Here is a 20329-nt window from a genome sequence, read left to right as displayed (position 1 = left end):
CCATTCTCCAAGTTGATCAGGAGTTCAGATTTTGACGTTTTACAGATTCAAAAAGGTATTGCACGATGTCTCGTCTAAATTTGTGAACCCACAAAGCTACGTGGAACACCATAATATCATGTGGGATGTGTAGTTGTAAAAACAAAACGTATTGGGGTTTCCAAGTTATCCTGAGAATTGGATTGTAATGTTCTGCAGAGTTAACAATGTCTTGTATGATGTCTGGATTTATTATATTAATCCATGCATCTCCGTGGGACGTCATCACATCAAGTGAGATAAGAAGTTGTATTAACGAAATATGTTCCATTCTCCAAATTGTCCTGGAGTTTAGATCTTGAGATCTTTTTTCCTTAATTTGTTTTCCGTTGATCTTGTTTTCCGTGCTGAGCACCAATGCTACCGACGCCAGGGAGGTAGCTCCTATACTTGGACCCTACCTATCGACCCATCAACTCATGATCCGGGGACCAACGGCTTTACTTCCCTTCCGAACTAAGGCGTGATCAGAGATGTTATGCCTCAGAAAATCCCGGCGGCACCGACTGGGATTGAACCCAGGCCTGCTGGGGTGAGAGGTAATCACGCTTACGACTACACCACCGGCGACGCTATTTCTACAGATTTAAAGAGATATTGTACGTTGATACGACCATATTTTCTGAACACACAGAGCTCTCGTTGAGTCTGAAAAATCTTGAAATCGAACCTCCAAGATTATTTGGATAGTATAAGTTATTTAATGAACACATCTGTATGTCTTACATTACCCGATGAGGTCCCACATAGCTCCATGGATTCTAATAATAAGTCAGAATATCGTACAAGACTATGTTTGAGCCCGTAGAACTTCATGATCTTAACTTCTGGATAATTTGGCGGACTTGCATTATTTAGTCATTTCAACTATATTTCCTACATCATATACGGGAACCACGATGCTATTCTTCTTTTTTTTTCTTGATTTGTTTTCCGTCGATCTTGTTTTCCGTGCTGAGCACCAATGTTACCGACGCTAGGGATGCAGCTCCCACACCTGGACTCTACCTATCGACCCATCAACTCATGAACCGGGGATCAACGGCTTTACTTCTTTTCCGAAAGAAGGCATGATCAGAGATGTTATGCCTCAGAACATCCCGGCGGTGCTTACTGGGATTGAACCCAGGCCTGCTGGGGTGAGAGGTAAACACGCTTACAATTACACCACTGGCGGCGCTGATGCTATTCTTCTTATTATTCTTATTCTTATTCTTCTTCTTAAAATTTCAAACTTTTTGCTTATCGCATTTTAGCTTATTGTGTGCTCTCAACTTAGTGTTCTAGATGCATTTCCACATTTATTAATTGAAAGCTTCCGATGCCTGTAGCATTTTTGCATTGTTATATATTGTGTGGCAGGTAAAATCATACTCTATGCCTAGGGAAGTCGAGACATTTTCGAACCCAGCCGCCTCCAGCATGGTCTTGCTTTGTAGCTGCGCTAAGGGAGGCCCCACAAGGCTCTACAAATGCCAAAATTTAGTCGGAACATCGTACAGTATCTCATTGAGTTTGTGAAACGTCAAGATCAGAACTTCAGGACAATTTTCAGAATGTAACAGATTTTGAAATCACAATTTCTTATCTCACTATTATGGATCGGTATAATAAATTTGAACATCATAGAATACTTTGTTGAGCAACAGTTCGCGTTTGGCTTCCAACGTTAGCAGTTCAGCTCGTGACGTGTTTTTTTTTCCTTTGGTTTGTTTTTTCCGTCGATCCTATGTTTTCCGTGCTGAGCACCAATGCTACCGACGTGCCAGGAAGGCAGCTCCCACACCTGGACCCTACTTATCGACCCATCAACTCATGAACCGGGACCAACGGCTGTACTTCCCATCCGAAGGAAGGCGTGATCAGAGATGTTATGCCTCAGAACATCCCGGCGGCGCCGACTGGGATTGAACCCAGGCCTACTGGGGTGAGAGGTAATCACGCTTACCACTACACCACCGGCGCCATTAGCTCGTGACGTGTTCTGTGTGTGCATTTTGTCTTTCCTTTGTTTGTGCGTGCTGGCGTTCCGCATATCGGACGAATGTTGTCATCGTCGTGTTTGTGCGTTGAGGTTGTGTTTCAGATCGAAGTGTGCCGTGGCCGCTATCAGACGCGTGGGTTTTCAGTCGCTGGAGTTTTTGGTTCTGATTTCGGCGTTGGTCGCGAGTTGATTCGGCCGGTGAGGAGCTGGCGTCGCGAGTGATTGGTGATGGAAAGTGGATGCAGTCCTTTTTTTCTCTGCTGAGATCCCTCTAGTTGGAGCAGCTAGAGTGTATTTCGTAGTTCATGGGGTTTGCGCTGCTGTGTGAGAACCGAAAGGCGAGAGTGCTGTTTTTAACACTGGTTGAAGAAGTAGCGGCCGCATATCTATTGGAGCTCTTCGAAATCATCGTGATCTTTCCTTTATTTTTCTCGTAATCCCATTTTATTGTTAGTCATGTTAGTTAGTTATATCACACTGTACACTTTACATTTACATCCTTACATTATTAGTAATTAGAGATGAAATATAGATATTTGCTTAATATAATCTAGAAATTTCAGTGTTCCATCCACTTGATATTGTAAGCTGAGGAAACATAGAGCTGCATCTTATTATATTTAAAATAATTATTATTTTCATTGTAGAATATAAACTTTTTTAACTATATAAATTTATATTCATTATTTCATTGTTCTTATATATTTCATTTCTCCATTACATGTATTTTCATTATATAAATAAATACAGGGTTGGGAGGGAGCATCAGGGTATCATTTGACCTGGAACTGGACGATGGAGTGGTATGACAACCGGAGTCTAGGAGGGAATAATCACTATCATTTTCTTTATCCTACCGATTCGATTGTGGTGGTGTGAATTCTACTCCAACAGTTTCAGTGAAATTGACGCACCCTTCTTAACAAACCATCCTGTAGGAAGCTTAATAAGTATTGCGAATTGCTTTATTCGATTTGTTGGATCGTATCGTTGGAAGGAGATTCTTAAATTCCCGTGGATTTCCGGTAATTGCCTCTGCTTACGGGTTTACTTTTACCCCTTTATTTATTTATTTATTTTATTTACCCCTCCGTTTTGGCCCTTCATACAGCAATATTGTGAATTCAGATCGGTAGCTCAAATTGATCTTGTTATTAAGTGGAGTTACATACAAGACAAGATCTTTGAAGGGATAGTGGCTACCTTATATACATACATACATAGAATACTTTGTTGAGCCTGTAGGACTTCAAGACCAAAACCTCAGGATGACTAGGCAACCCCAAAATAATTTGTCATTACAACTAACTATCCCGCATGATATTATGGGGCTCCATGAAGCTTTTTTGGTTTACAAAATTTAGTCAAGACATCGTAAAATACCTCGTTGAATCTGAAGAACTTCAAGATTAAAACTCCTGGACAATTTGGAGAATGGAACATATTTTGTTAGTACAACTTCTCATATCACTTGATGAGGTTCCACGTAGCTTCATGAATGCAAAAAATTAGTCAGGACAAGACTTTGGTTGAGCCTATAAGCATTTCAAGATATGAATTCCAGGATGATTTGGGTAATCTTAGATATCTTGTTAATACAAATATAAATCTCACATGGAGCCGTACATTAAGTTGGGATATCGTGGAAAACTTGCTTGAGCATGTGGAACTTCAAGGAATGTTTCAAGGATATTTGAAGATTATTCTGTTTTTAATTCCATATGGTGTGTTTGGGCACTACGACAATTTATGAAGACATGAAACGAAAATTGATTATTTTATTAGTGTGTATCACTTATACATTTTTGTCGGAACATCAGCCTTATATATTCCATTAGACAAACCACATAGCTCCTATAAGAATGCATAAACGGTATGTGTTACCAATTATACATTTCATTTGACACATGATCATCATTCACTTTTTTGCAAGGTGTCTGCTTATTAGTTGACTTATACATTTTATGAATAATCACCAATAGAAATTTTCCAACAGGTATCTATATATCTAAAAATGAATTTCTGTCTGTCTGTCTGACCCTTATAGACTCGGAAACTACTGAACCGATCGGCGTGCAATTTTGTATGCAGGGGTTTTTGGGGCAGAGAAAGGTTCTTATGATGGTTCGAGACCCCTCGCCCCTCTTTTAGGAGGGGGGGAGGGGCTCCCATACAAGTGAAACAGAAATTTCTGCATAACTTGAGAACTAATCAAGCAAGTGGAACCAAATTTGGCATGTGAAGGTCGAAAGGGGTAGCCCCTTAGATAAGAGGGGGGGGGCTACGTACAATAAAGCATGCTTTTTTCAATTGGCGCATAAAATCAAGCTAATATTGAATCCCGAGCAAGGCTGGGCACACTCAGCTAGTAATATTTGATATAGGTCCGAACTTCAAACTAATAATGAGGACGTCCTAGATCATCCCAAAATATATTTTTTTCGGATATAGGGGAAATGGCTCTAATGTTGGCCTATGGATATACGATTGGGCCCATCGCTAAAAATCTGCTATTTATCAATTTTATCTAGATGAACGCGTCATTGGGACGGTACTAATAGATAGTTTTGGTCGCTATTGGAAATTAAGTCGATTGTTGAATTTATATATGGGCCCATATTAGGGACATTGAGGCCAACATTAAATCCATTTTCCCTATCTCTGTTTTGTACTATCATTGTTGAATTCTTTGGGAAAACGTATCAGCGCTTATACAATCTGAAATCGGAAAATGCATGACCCTACAAACATACTCACTTGAGGAAATGATGGAAACTTTGAACACTGCAGGGTGACCACCGGAAGCCCCGTTCGGTGTGCCGCAGATCGGACATGATGTATCCGTCTTCCCAGCGGCACTTTTCCGCGCCCGGTCCTCCGAGGTAGCTTGGCGGGGGAGATCCATCGTGAACGGCTCCGAGTCTACAAAGGTGGAAAACGGAACCAGTTAACCAGTTTTCGGTGCAGTGAATGGTTGGAGATCAATCAGAGTTGGAACCAATCTTACAGATGACCAACTTCATGGGCCGCTACAATGATACCGCTGAAGCCGCCGGTGTCCTCGATGATGGCCACGCTGTTGACCTTCTCCAGTCGCTTGTTCACGACGCAGGCGCCTCCGACGTATGCGAAGCCTTTCCGGGGTTTTGTTTTTCGGTTTGCAAAAACGGAGAGACAGAGCAGGAGCAAATTGAACTTGATGTTAGTGATTCGGTTGCGAGAGTATGTACAACGAAGGGGGGGTTGTTGGGAAATGGGGTTCCGGGGTAAATAATTTGGGGATGTAAACAACAAATAAATAAACCAACAATTACCAACAACTTATTTGCTAAGGGTGGGAAAATGCATGCGAAAAAGCGAGTAAATTGATAACTAATGGTGTGTATCATTTTATCTGGGCAGTAGAAGTGTACCAATTTACTGTAGTTAATCGATGATGGTATGTGGGTAGTTAATGGAATAAACAACGCATTTCAAGTAACGCAGCGTTACTTACCAGCGCTTCTAGAGGCAATGAACAGTTCTAATCTAGTGATGGAAAATTGATTGGGTGTACGTTTTAGTGAGTGAATGCTTTGCTTTCTACTCAACTTAATTGGATTAGTATACAAACAACGTGCAGTTAGGTGGGGGTCAGTTTGTGGTTGAAACGTTAAAATTCTATCTCGAAGTGTAGAATTTGTCAGAGAGACAGAGTTGTCAGTGTTTGAAGATAGTCGGAAGTAAGGCTATTTGAAGGGGAAATTTTAGCGAAAGTTCTAATGGAAGACAAAGCTGGAAAATTATCGTTCATGAACAATGTACAGGCTGAAGATTGTTCAAGTACAGCAAAAGTCGCTTGTATAACAATGAAGAAACATTCAGTTAGTCTTAATAATTTGTGAGGAAAAGTCAATCGTTTTAGAAAGTAAATCAAAGAATTCAAGGTAGATATAGGATAGAATACGATTTTCTGTGTACAGTGGCCTGTAAGAGTGATATGATGCCAACATGGGCAGTTGTCAAAATATAAGCATCAGTGCAATAAATTGAATGTAGAAGAGGTTTCGAAGTTCCCGCAACAGGAAATCCTGGAATTATGAAACTATTAGATGTTATAATTTTTGTACTCGTAAGTTGCAAGAAGAGATTGTGAAGTATGTGTTTGACTCATGAAACCTGTCAATCTCATAAAATCGCTCTTTGTGATTCTCTGAAAGCGAGGTTGGTTGGTTTTGTGTGTCAAACACATACTTTACAACCTCGTCTAGTAACATTCAAGCTCAAAATATCTTTATAACATCCAATGATTTAATAGTACAGAAAAATATGTTTAATAGGGAAAGAATTGGAAGCAATCCTACAGGAAATAACTCTTGGGAGCTCTAATCTTTCTATGCTGTTTAATAAGGGCTTAAGTTGTTTCAAAATTGACTGATACATCGTGATATCTTTGAATTGTATACGTGTAAAAGTCTCTTCAATTTTTTAAATGCACGCAAAAATTTATCTTACATCCATTGTAAGGTTGGATATATTACATCCTCTGCATATTTTTCATGCAGCGAATGTAATGACAGTTCTCGTAATGGACTACTGCGTAAAAACATTCTTTCCAGTATGCATATTTTTGTATAAAACCTTCACGAGATGATTTTAAAGACGCAATGCATTTGGGGAAACAAACTTTCATCGAAAAATTATTCAAAACATCTTCGGGTGACCCCATTACATGATCTTTTCATATCAGGAAACATTACAAGTTATGCATATCTTTGATGCAAATCTGCAATAGAATCTTACGTTTCCCGGTTTGGTGTGGGATTTCTTTAATCAGAAAAATCTGTACAAACCACTTATTGACAGAATTTATTTAAAGAGCTAGGTTGAAAGAAGATGTACCGTATACCGCCATCTTGGTTTCCTTATATTATCAATAATCAATCAAGACCAACAATTGAAAAGGCCTCAACTCCATTTAGTAAACAAACCTCCTAAGGCAATTTTGTCGCGAATCGAAGTCCACCAACGCAAACCAACAAAATGAACAGGCATGGGAAATTATCCTCTACCCGACTGTGTTTTAGGTTTGCGAATTTAAGTTTCGGTATGCGAGAACATAGCCTTACAATGTTTCTTTACAAAATGGAGTTGAGGCTTTTTCAATTGTGGGTCTTGCAATTTCCTACGCTTGTCCCCTCCGTTTCAAAACTAACGGTATTGTTGGACATCTTTGATACACCCAACCGGGGGATGTATGATTTGTTTACAATAATGAGGGATTCATCATCACAGGATGTTAATGGAGACCGCATGAAGGGAAGATGAGATACACCGAGCTGCGGTCCAATGCAAAAAATGTGGAGTGTAGTAGTGCATGAAATTAAATTATGTCGACAAAAATTGCAACAAGATTGCCGACTCGACTTGAACTACGAACGTTGCGATTATCAGACCTGTGCTTTCTCCACTGTTCTCTCCATGCTTTGGAACATGGATAGGCTAAAAGTGAATAAGTAGCGCTTATAGTACGATATCTCGAAGGCGTATGCTTTTTTTGCTGAACGGGAGCTGGAGAAAATCGTGGCAAGTGTGTGCGTCGTTGTACAATGTTATAAATAAACTGCTTGATTGTAAAACCATTGTATTTTCTGCATGGTCAACTTGTATCATTCGCTGAGATGGATTATAGGAAATGAAACTAACATGCATTTTTGGATTGCGTGTAGATTTAGTTGGGGTAGTTGAGAGCCTCAGAGCAGCATTAACTGGAGACTAAAGCCCATCGCTATTTAAGAATCCAAGATGGTAATTTACGATTTAGGAAAAAAATGTCGTTAGTTTTTTCAGAAAGGAGAAAACGCGCAATAACCGGAAATCGATATCTGACGCTATTTTGAATCAATGTGTAGACTTCTGGTAACACAAAAACTGTCAGATACATGGAGAAGGGGGTTCTAAAGCCTCTCAAATACTGTCCACATCATTTTTGAACAGCCCCATATTATAAATCAGAAGTCGCCCTCTTGGATTGCAAAATTACGTCGGAACATGACTTCCGGATTCGTAACGCCTTCTCCATTCCCACACACTAAACCAGGCCTCCGCTGTTTGGTAATTTTTGAACGGAGCTATTAAAGCGGTTAAAGTTTAAACGGAACGGAACGGTTAAAGTTTAAAGTTCTGTAAAAAAAAAAAAAATAAAAATATTTCGAACTTGTACAGACTTTGTGAAATTAACCCCATTTAATGAAAATAAATTCAATTTGTCGATTTTATTGAATTCTTACGTGTAGCAGTCATTTGAAAATTTACCGATTTTATCAACTGTTCAAAAACTCTGTAGAATTTTACCGACTTCGGCCGTCTGAATTCTGTGTGTTCAATGATATTTCCCATTATTTTTCTTCAAGTGCAGTATTGTTTATATTTCAGGTCATAAGAATGCATCATGTTTCAAAATCTTTCTACATGAAAAGTATTATATTTGATCAAAAACGATGAGAAACGTAAATGATCAAATACACCTCGCTGATCAATTTGATCCAGTTTGGCAGTACCGTAAAACGGGGTATCTTTGATAATGCGGGTAGCTTTGATAGTATAATATAAAGATTAAATTTACTCGTGCTTTTTTCCAAATTAGAAACATTGGTTCCATATTGTAGCTTAGGGTATTTCCGTTGATATCGTATATAGTTTTATATAGTATGTACTACATATTTTACAAACATATTAAACAAACATATTTTAAGTTTTTCGCCTGTTTGAAAAAGCACTCAAACCATCACTTATGAAATGTATTTACGATAAAGCCATCACAAATTCAATGTTGTATTCTTATTACTTATGATGTTTTCTGATTATATACTCATTCAAAGTTGCATATTAAGAGAACTAAATTGTTTGAGTTTCACTCATTTTTTTCTACATTCATCGAGCACTATCAAAATAACTGAAATCAAAATACTGAAGTTCGGTCACAAAACTAAAAAAACCGTGCAAATGCTTTAATTTCCGTTAAACATATTATTAACGAATTAAGTCTTGGAACGTCAGTTCTTGTTTTAAAAATATAAAATTTGAAAAACATTCATTGCTGTAAAAAATATTTAGAATATACTTTAAAAAAAAAACTATCAATGTTACCCCGTTTTACGGTACCCATATTGTAATAAATCTGACACTTTTTCTTTAACTGGAATATCACTATGGGGCAGTTGAAAATCCTAATTTTATCTCAATAATTTAAGCAATTTTCTGTGGCCATTACAATGTTTGTTTATTAATTTATTTGATGAGGCTCAACCGAATTAACTTTACAGAGCCGACAATTCTTGTTCACTATACAATACATCTTAAAACCAGCCATGGTAAAAACACTGAACCCTTTTGCACGGGTGGCAGTTTTGCCTACAAACACACCACCAAGAGCATTGAGTTTTACGCTCCGTACCAGTGCTCGATAGAAAACACCAAATGCAGCGAACAAGGCACCGGTACCGGTGCCCGTGCATACTTTTTTGCACCGGTGTATGGATCTTCGGCAAGCACCAAAGCCGAGTGTTTCTGACTTCGGGAAACACCGCAGCCGAGTGTTTTCGATGTCGGAAAAACGCTTGCTGCTCGTAGGAATTTTCTTTGGGCGACTTCAGAAAGATTATCGTAGCTCCTATGCGCCTTTAGCATCTTCTGTCTCGACTAAAGCTGATAGACGAGTGGTCAGAGCAACATTTCCGTAATACCTTGAACAGGTTCGATTGCAGTCTGTACCTTCCAGTCTTTTTTTGTCAATATTATTTTCATAAGATAAATCTATGAAATTCATTTCGATTTCTTTTGGCTAAAAAGCATTACGCAATATTATAAAACTTATGAGCTCAAGGGTTCAACTACCAGGATTATTAAAAATACACAAATCACCCACTTCGTAAGAGCGTGTTGCTGTTGCCGTCCACCCACTGGTATTTCTTGGCTTTACATCAAATAATTTAGCTGATTGATTTATTTTGATTAGAGTCAATATAATAATCATAACTTATCTCCAACCAAACCAAACAGCTCAACTGATTCAATAATAGTAGAGATATATGGGGTGTTTACATATTATGTAATATATTACATGCTGGTTCACTATAAGATAATAAATAATATATTATACGCTGGTTCACTAGCTCAACCAACTCAACTAACTAGCACGAATTTCAGAGGCTCCTGAAATCTCATGCTGGTAGATGCTGACGTCCTGTTTACATTATGCTGACTATTTATAAGTACAGCTTTAGTTCACTAGCATCAGCATACCAGCACAGATGTAAACACCCAAATAGCGGTGGGTGAACAGAACTAATTACCATTCATGTAGGGTAGAACAGCCCGAAATGCACCCCGGGCCAAACGCCCGTTTTGATTTTTCATAGCTATTCCACTGTTAATTTTGCCGAAATGCTAAGTACACTACTAAACTAGCACTGTAACTTGTCCAATTTATGAATTAAAAACGGGAATGCTAGGAAAAATCGCAGCGAGCGATTTGTGCGAGGTGCATTTTGGGCTGTTTTCCCCTAAATAAAAATGCACGCAAGAAGGATCGCATTCTACCTTCTACTAGCTCCATATCAGCCATGGTAGCTGTTTTGTTGTTGTTGGATATAAGTTATCGTTATTAGATTGACTCAAATCGTGTGAAAACAATCAACTCAATTAGTTAACATAAAGCCAAGAAATACCAGTGGGTGGACGGCAACAGAAACACGCTCTTGCGAAGTGGGTGATTTGCGTATTTTTAATAATCCTTGTAGATGATCATTTGAGCTCATAAGATTCATAAGATTGCATTACGCCAAAAAAGAAATCGAAATGAATTTTATAGATTACCTTTTGAAAATAATGTTGACAGAAAAAACTGGAGAGTGACAGATCGGAATCGATCCATGGACATTGGAATTATGAGACCAGTGTTTCGACCACTTGTCTACCAGCTCTAGACGCATTTAATTGCTACCTTGTGTAACAGCATAATCTTTCATAAGTCCCGCAAAGAAAATTCCTTCGAGCAGCAAGCGTGTTTTCCGAAATCGAAAACACTCGGCTGCGGTGTTTCCCGAAGTCAGAAACACTCGGCTTTGGTGCTTGCCGAAGATCCATACACCGGTGCAAACAATTATGCACCGGCACCGGTACCGGTGCCTTGTTCGCTGCGTTTGGTGTTTGCTATCGAGCACTGGTACGGACCGTACAACTCAATGCTCTTGGTGGTTTGTAAAAAAAGCAGTACGCAGTGTAGTGTTGCGTGTAGACATGCCTGCTTAAAACTATAGTCAAAAGGTACAACACAATAAACATTTTATCTTCCGCTATCGAATAAGCCTCCTCCACCAGAACGGGAGCCACTTCCAGTGGTTTCATTGTATGGCAGATTCACCAACGGGGGTCAGAACGCTTCCATTGCAGCAATGGACGCAAAACGTGGTCAGCACTCACACATTCATCACGAAACGGTTGCTTTCCAAAGTCGACGACGCATCGACTGAAAGAACTGCTGATGAAGAACAATGCGGAGGACCACACAATGGTTGCTGCCGAGTAAACAGACGATCGCGTGACACACATTGAGAGTGGTCTGCTTCTGTTGACAGCCGAGTGAACACTGACCAATAATGTGGAGAGTAAAGAATTTGTCTTTTAAATAACGATGAGCTTTATAAAGATCAGCAACCAGTTAGAAATATTTGCTACAGAGCTATGCATTTCGGCATGCTGCGTTACAATTTCAAATTTAGTTGTGCACTCAAATTGAGGTTGATATTGACACTAAGTGAACTGATGCTTACATCTAGTAGGACTAGTGAAATTCATCATTTTGTTGGTATTCAAATTGATACTTTACATCACTGCCTGGAAGAAGAATGTTTTTATTGCAAAATGACATCAACCATCGATTTCTGGCCTCTACATGGCGCCCTTGTTCAGTAATTATCCATATATTTTGCATTTTCTCACTAAATGGCGCTAGTGTCCATGTGTACTTTTATTATGATGATTTTTTTTTGAATATATCCTAAAGTATCTGATAAATGTCAGCATAATGAAAGTACTCATGGACACTCTTCCCATGTTGTGCGAAAATTCAAAAGACCTTGACCAACTTCGTCGAAGATTTTAACTTTTGGAGCACCAAACCAAAATCACATTCATTACTATTTTTGTAATAACATTGGTAATTTTAAACGGATTTCGTCAGGTTTCATAAGGATTTCTTATGTTTTTATCTTTTTGGAAAGCTTATTTCCTCTTTATTATGGTTCAGTTGGTTATGTCCAGAGATGGTAAATGGCATGAAAAAGTTATAGTTTTTTTTTTGTATTTGGCCTTTAAATGCCTACAATAGATGCATAATTGAGTTTTCTTTTTCATAGTCACTTTAACACTCTTGGGTCACTCTCTGAGCAGGAGAAAATACCATATGGAGCCAAATAAAGATATGAAAATAGCATAACTGGCAACCTAAATGTGGTATTGACAAGGCTGACAAGAGGTAAAATACCAAAAATAATACCTCAAAAATGATCTACGAATAACGAACTAAAAATTAATTTAGTTATTATAATAACTGACGGATAACAGACGCCTTTTTTATGCCAGAATACCATAACTTGCTATTTGAAAGGTCTTCTTATACCATTTAGAACCATACTCTTTGATGTGTTATTGTCTAAAAACTGAGGGATCACATTTTGTTATTTTGATATTTATTTGATCTTTAACAAAATATTTCGATGACTGAATAATATCAAAACAAGATTTTATACCACAAGCATACCAAAATAAGGTATGATACCACATTAAGATATTCATATGTTATCGGGTAGTTATCGGTTCCTGTTCGGGTCGTGACTGAATTCACTGCCTAAAAGTGGTTCTGTAGATGGAATTTTGCCAACAAAACACTATTAGCTGGGGGCTTTCAGATAGTTCAGAAGATTCATCTCTTTGGGCACCTTTTAGCACTGCATTTGATTTCTACCAAGCGCGGGTAGCGCTCTGACTGCAAATCTGCCCAAAATAGAACTGGGTAAACCCCTTCAGTTATAGTATCGACGACAGTCACCACGAAATTCCAATCGAACTGTCAACAGCCGTTCCAATCGAACAAAGGTCGAGAAAATGCTCAAATCGCCGTAAATATTTTTGTTTTGGCTTCAAATGACAATGTTTCTAAACTCTAATCTAATCTAAACTAATATCAGCTAGGGGAAATTTCGGCTTCGGAAATACCTTAATGTATTATCGTCAGGGGTTTTAAAAGTCCTAGAGCACTCAAATTTGGCAAATAGATGCTCTGAAACACAATGTATCCTCATACCAACATTGAGCTCTCAAGGACGTTGTTTACCCCTCTGACGATAATAGGTTAAGGTATTGCCGAAGCCAAGATTTCACCCCAATTTCTTGATTTTGTTTATTAATTTGTTTCATTAGGTTTAATCGAATTAACTTTACAGAGCCAAGGATTCTTGTTCACTGTAAATTTCATTTTAAAAATATAGTCAAAACTGTACAATACAATAAACACTTTATCTTCCGCTAGCCAGTAAGCCTTCTCCATCAGCACGCTAGCCGCTTCCACTGGTTTCATTGTATGACAGTATCGCCAACGCAGAGCGCTTCCATTGTAGCAATGGACGCAACACGTGGTCAGCACTCACATATTTACTCATCACGAAACGGTTGCTTTCCAAAGTCGACCGAAAGAACTGCTGATGAAAAACAATAAGGAGGACCACACAATGGTTGGTGGCCGAGTCAACAGACGATCGCGTGACACACATCGAGAGTTGCCTGCTTCTGTCGACAGCCAAGTGAACACTGTAATATTACCAACTGAGTTGCACCCTCCGCTTTTTCTCGGCGGGGTTTTAACCAGTCGGTCTGATTTTTTGCATGTAAGTAGGGTCAGTGGAGAACTAAACACTCGCTGAAAATCAGATCGCTTTGTTGAAAACCCACCGAGACAAAGCGGTGGGTGCAACTCAGTGGGAAACGCGTTCTTCGGGGGAAAGCTGTAGTTAACTGGTTCCCATATTGAATTTATGAAATGCCACTATTTCCTTGGTAGACATCGTCGAAATTCAGTATGGGAGAAGAGATAAAATAATGTATTACCAATAATTACCAGCAGTAATCGTGAATTCACGTGGCCAAGTACATAGAACTAATAAATATCTACCGCTTTTGGTAATTTTACTTAAAAAAATACTTGTCAAATCACTGTAAAATAGATAAACCAGTTCATTCCCATACACACTAATCGAGTCAGTACGGTTTTACCGAGTTTTTGAATTGCGGAACTGTTCGGTAAAAGTTTAAAAATCTGTGGAAATTTTTTTAAAGAGATAATTTGTTCTGAACTTGTACATACCTAGTTCTGTTAATGATGTTTAATTATAGAAAATAAACTTGGTCGATTTCATTGATTCCTTACGGATAACGGTCATTTGAATTTTTACCGACTTTTTCAGCAATTCAAAAACTGAGTAAAAAAATACTGACTCCTGTAAAAAAAATCTTAGTGTGTACACTTTACTCACTACCAAGAGAGTAAGAGAGTTTGTCTCTCAAACAATTCTCTCTCACGAGCTCAATCTCTCAACATCCTACGTATTTTGATGACACACGATGTGTGATTTCCCTTTCACAGACTTCACAATAGAGTACCTGTCACTTGAAAACAGTAGGCTGTGGAGTTTTGACGTCTTAAGAAGAGTTGTTTATTTTATCAAGATAAACAACTTTGCCAAAGTCGTCAAGTCTTCAAAATGCCATTTCAATGCATTAAAAAAACATGTTCCACTGAAATGAAGAAATCTCAAAAACACCAAAATATACCACTCTCAAATTTTGATATTTTGTTTATCGAGTAATGCGTAATTTTTGCTGAAAATGTCAGGTTGCGATTTTTTGCGCTTTGGGAGTTAAAAAATTGTCGTTTTTTTTCGTTTTATTCAACAATATCTTTTAAATTTGAAGCTTACACCAGTATGTTTCTTCACAAAAGTTATTTATTTAATGCATTTGTATTTAAAAAATATAACATTATATGGTTGTAAGCAAAAAACCCGAAACAGAAAGAAAAAACCATATTTTCTACATTTTTTTCTTTAACTCCATATAACTCGGAACCAGTAGGCTGTGGAAATTTTACGTCTTCAAAAAGAGTTGTTTATTTTGTCAAGGTAAATAACTTTGCCAAGACATCAAGTATCCTAAAACGTCAAAAAAGATGTTAGATTGTGGCGCCAACTTTGCGGAAGAGTTTTGAACGATTTGTTTTTGTCAATAGATGGTCCTTATTATGATGAGAAACTTTGCTGAAGACACCAAGTCGCGGAAATGCTTCGTTTCAGAGTTATTAATTTTGCTCCACTAGATTGCATTCCTGGCCCAGTGTGCATTGGCCACTCGTCGATTTTCCACACAGAAAGTTATCATACAGCTTTCAAGGGTTTGACGGATGCGGCCCGTTCCTGACTCCGTTTAGGTTTCTTCTGCTTCTTTATCGTCTTTAGACCGTGTCTGACCTTGGAATGTTGTACGTTAGGAACGATCCATTAAGCATGAATATATGGAAAACGTGACATACTTAATGCATGCTCCCTTGCTCGTCGTTTGGATGACCTTTTCGGTGTGTCCTGGAAGGTAACCTCTTCATCAAACTTCCGGATGGCGGTAAACAAAAACACTCATCGGTGAACAGCTGATAAACGTCATCGTTATACATATGGCGGCGTATTGAAAGTGTGCTTATAATACCAGGCACACCCTATAGATACATTGTTCCCAATTAACGGTTAGTGTTAGGTTTGTGTGCATGAATCGTCAAGTACTCACGTTACCCGAAGTCGTTGTGGTAGGGGTGCATACGAAATATAAAGGTATTCACACGAGATCCCACTATAACAGATTTACACATTGCATAAATACATTTGATGATGAAGTTGAATTTTGTACAATTATTGTTCGCCAATTTTGAATGGATAAATACACATGAAAACAAACACACACAACATAAAAAGAGTGCAGATTGATTGATTTGATTGGATTGTACACTATTAGTTGAAGAATTCAAGTAGAACTTGGAAGTATGTAGTAAGAAAAAGACAAATAAAGGAGCAAAAGTGTAATGTAAAGGAGCTCGATGATTTAATGCAGAATATTCAAGAGAGGCTACTGTTTTCAAGTAAAGAGATTTTTTTTACAGAAGAAAAACGAAGGCTGATAATTGAAGCTTGTTTGTTTTATACAGCAAAGTTTGCATATTAGAGCTACATGAAGTTTCCTGACGTAGTGTCAGTGTCGGACAGCTGATGAGAAGAATAGAATTCAAAGGACAGAAACAGAGCGAGAGAGACTGCATTGGAACAGGTCTGCATTGTCTGCTCCCAAGAATGCTTTTTAAAGTGGCGGAGCTTTGACAGAAGAGTCGAGGAAGTTGTTGCAAAAGTTGTTGTTGGTGCTAATGCTAATGTAGAATAAGTGTTTGTGGTGTGGTTGAACAAACAGGAAAACAAGAGAACAAGAGAAACAGAGAAGAAGGAAATTGTTGCCGACTTGATGGCCGATAATTACCTGCGGTACCGCGATTACACGCGTCATTTGCATACTGTCTTCTACACATATCTAGTCTGTAAAATATAGGTAATAATTTCCAGCTTTTAATACAAACAAAACACGGGTGTGGGGCGGTGGGGGGTTGTGATATAATTAAGAGTGTTTTTTTTTGTGGGTGTGGGGGTGGGGTGTCTTGTTGTAGTTCGGTAGTAGTTGTTGGGAGTTGTGTCCTAATGATTCTTTTGTATGTGGTTTTTCGTTTCAGGCGCAGGGAATCAAAGGAAGGGATCACAACTCGGAATCACTCTGTGCGGCACACGATTCGTGTGCAGGACGTTGCGCTTTTCTGTTTCGTTGACTGGGTTAGTAGAGCTGTCCAGGTAAGCCGTTATCGTAACATCGTACTCACTAGGTTAGATAACCCTATCTGGATGAGACTCGGTTTTGGTGAGATTAATTTGGGAACGAACAAGGCCAATTACCGTGGTAGAAATTTCCATTTTTTGGATTCTTGGGAGGAAGTATGCGATTTAAAAAATTGGTCGAAAATTTCTACCACACAATAGATGCTGATTTCCAAGCGGGGAAAAAAACTTCAACCAATTAGGTAATGCGATTAAGATGCGAAATTAGTGAGAGAAGGATGCCTTAAATGATAAGAAATGTCTGCTTTGTTTACGGCAGTTGGAAAAAGGAAAAAGAAGAATGAAACAAGTTTGATTACCAGCTGTGCCTTTCGTACAACGACCGCCTTTTCTTCTTCGGCACATATCATACCTGCGAAAGATCTCAATTAAAGTTAATCAAACAAATTCCGAACATTCGGTACTCTCGGGATGATGTGGGTGGGCGTTGAAAAGGTCAAAACAAGATAGACGATGATTATGATGTGGGAAGAGCTGCGCTCGAAAGATCAGGGAAAAGATTAATCGTGAGTAGTAGATACATGGAGTTGATGAAGTTAAAACTTTTCGGTTTCGGTCAAAACTGTCAGAAATGTCAGAGAGCTACGGTTCATTTGTGGGATGTTGGGGCTGAACTCCGACTGGTGTCCAACCCCGTGGTCCCCCAGTCCGGAACGCGTGCTCAGTCCGATCGAGTGTATGTGATTGGTCCTAACTTGTGCACGGGTCGGATAGCGTCGTCCTTCAGAAGACAGTCTTTAGAGAGATTTCCAGATTGAGTGCATATTGTGAGAGCGTGTGAGCGCACGAGTCCTTCCCACCGAGACTGGATCCTGGAGGTGATCTCTGCTCCATCGCATTCTCTCCCTCTCTACTGGTGCTCTACGTCGTCTGCTTGGGGTTCGTTGGTTGGTCTCATACTTACTTCGTGATGGCAACGGCAATGTCGTACACCGGTAGTCTTCGCTCTCGGAACAGATACTTGCCCATATCGGTGAGGGCAGCGGCCGAATCGATCGCATCACGTCCCACACGGTTCCGTTCCAGGTACGGAGTGGCATCGCGACCCTGAAATGGGAAGGAAGAAGCGAAAAAGTCGTTTATTATAATTATTCACACGCGTCATTGCGTTGAAAATTTCTTTCGCACGCAATTCGCAACAACCGAAAGGATTGGATACAGGGGCGTGCAAAGAGGTATGCAGAAAATCGAAATCGATGACAAAGAGCGATCCTATGGACCTCCACACGTCACCGCCACTTGATCCCCCCCCCCAGTCAGCCAGTTCATTACTGTCATCTTCCTTCCCATGTCGAGCAGTGTGTGACCTTAATTGTATAATTGACTGCATGTATCCAATCACGCCTTGCCCTCTGCCACAACATCATCGGCCCTTACGTAAGAGCATCTCTGGCCGTACAATCGGCTATGGGTAGTTACCAAAAAAAAAGGGTACAAGTTTAATGGTCCTTCCAACCCCGAATGACCCAACGTGGCGCAGTTCGCAATAGTAGTAGACAGACGAACTCCTTTCTCAGAAGAACCACCAAACCGGCTTTCGGCTGGTGAACGGCCGTCGCCGCTGTTGTCGCTAATTTCATTTTAGCCAAATTCCGCCTGGTTGACAACATGTGCTGACATCGAATTTATGCGTACGGGTTTTGGCGATCGAAATTTAATATGTGTTAAATTAATGGAATTTTATGTTGCGGGCCCAATAACAAAGGGGCACTCGTTGATTACAAGCGGGCTATTGGAATTTTTTTTGGTTGGTTTCGAGGCTTGGCCTACATCGAAGCCTAATGAGCTGCGTGTGCGCACCAGTCCATCAATTTGCATCGGACGTAGACAAATTACCAAGGTTTCGGACCGACGCACTTGGCTGCTAATCCCCGCTTTATCGGACCAGGGATTAGCGTAATTGTCTGGCCAGGGCAGAACGTTTGCATCGGTAATCCGAGGGAGAGCAAGATTTTAAACTCGAGATTTAATTACGCGGGAAAAGCTGTCTTGATTTGCAATGCAGTTTGGTCCGATAACGGATGGCAATTGACGGCCAATTAATAAACGGCTGACATATGCGACGAGCCGCGACGGTCGATTTCCTGCATTGGGTTTCGTTTTCTTCTGCTGAATAATTCATGCCGGGCAGCTTAGGCGCTTTGGGTGGAATGCTATCTATATCGTTGGACAAACACTTTGGATTTGCCGGTTGATTCTATGCTTTTTTTCTTGTTCTACTGGAGGGAATTAGGAAAGTGGGACGTCACTTTGAGATTATAATTGAAAATGCAAATATTGGATTGGATTATTTTTAAGGAAAGCAATATTTAGCTATAGTCTAGTCGCATAGGAGTATTGAGCGAAAATCCCAACTTTAATAACTTCAAAAACTATAAATCAAAAACGGAAAAAAACGCATCGCTGATTTGTTGTAATTTTTCAAAGAAAAATATAAAAACATATTGCGCCCTCTGTCTACAAACCATGAAAACCATAAAAAAAAACAAATACAGTAAATGTTTTACAATAAAAAATCCCAATTTTCCTATATATAAAAAAAAAAATATTTGTGATCACCTTTCATTTGATATTTTGATATTTGAAATCGGTCCAGCGGTTCAAAAGTTATATTTTTTTGAAAAAAGTCAGTTATCAAAAAAAAAAGTAATTTTTGAAAAATAAAATCGATTTTTTAGGCCCACCCTATCATGGAAATGGTCACCCTAATGACAAAATAAAAAAATACGGGTCCAATATTTTGCAATTAGGAACAAAACTACAAATTATTACGAAATTCTGAGAACCGCTATATTGTTTTACTATGGAATGGCTGAATTTGTTGAAGTGGTGAACAGTGGTTCGCGTACTGACTTCAACTGGCAATCAATATGATCTGCATAATAGCAGGGCTGGTCGTAGGTCACTTTTTAGTGCCTTGGTCACTATTTTGAAGCCAGTCACTAAAAAGTCACTTTTTACACCTAAAAGTCACTTAAGTCACTATTTCCCTAAAAATAGTCACCTTTTTCACTACTAAAATAGAGTGAAATTTAAAAATATCAACAAAATGTTTAAATGGAGTACTTGGAACTAAGAAAGTCTACAATAGTTTAACAAAATATACATATGCGTTAAAAAATTGAAAATTTTAACCAGGGTGACCAGTGAACCGCAAAATGTTAGAATACCAGGAAACATATTGGGAAATGCCTTCAATTTCGATTAAAAATCGGGGAAATCCCAGAAAATAAATTGTAAACCTTGGAAACTTTCCAAAGGTATTTGTCTGTGATAGATTTTCAATAGTCTT

General features: G+C 38.9%; 2 protein-coding genes across 10 annotated transcripts in view; one reads left to right on the top strand and one right to left on the bottom strand.

Moving 5' to 3' along the window:
* Window positions 1-20329, bottom strand: part of sona (sol narae) — a 499516-nt gene that overhangs the window by 33845 nt on the left and 445342 nt on the right. For 5 of the 7 annotated variants that reach the window (XM_065223399.1, XM_065223401.1, XM_065223400.1 and 2 more), the window contains exons 7-10: window positions 17942-18084; window positions 16631-16686; window positions 5031-5157; window positions 4781-4945 (exon numbers count right to left, since the gene is read on the bottom strand). In XM_065223399.1, coding sequence (XP_065079471.1) covers window positions 4781-4945; window positions 5031-5157; window positions 16631-16686; window positions 17942-18084 — 491 coding nt within the window. Of the gene's footprint in view, window positions 1-4780; window positions 4946-5030; window positions 5158-16630; window positions 16687-17336; window positions 17390-17941; window positions 18085-20329 lie in introns of all 7 variants that reach the window. The other 2 variants (XM_065223397.1, XM_065223398.1) reach the window with 1 other exon arrangement.
* LOC135702387 (homologous-pairing protein 2 homolog) overlaps window positions 1-20329 on the top strand; it is a 369039-nt gene that overhangs the window by 277114 nt on the left and 71596 nt on the right. The window contains exons 1-2 of one of the 3 annotated variants that reach the window (XM_065223434.1): window positions 16626-16699; window positions 16878-16992. The gene's annotated coding sequence lies outside the window, so the exon portion shown is untranslated. Of the gene's footprint in view, window positions 1-16625; window positions 16700-16877; window positions 16993-20329 lie in introns of those variants that run through there. The other 2 variants (XM_065223433.1, XM_065223432.1) reach the window with 2 other exon arrangements.

Source organism: Ochlerotatus camptorhynchus, unplaced genomic scaffold (genome assembly GCF_037179485.1).
Source record: "Ochlerotatus camptorhynchus isolate MF236.1 unplaced genomic scaffold, CSIRO-AGI_Acam_v1.1 ptg000192l, whole genome shotgun sequence".
NCBI classification, from domain to species: Eukaryota; Metazoa; Arthropoda; class Insecta; order Diptera; family Culicidae; genus Ochlerotatus; species Ochlerotatus camptorhynchus.
Note: the sequence above shows the minus strand (reverse complement) of the source record. Positions and strands in the feature narration are given on the sequence as shown.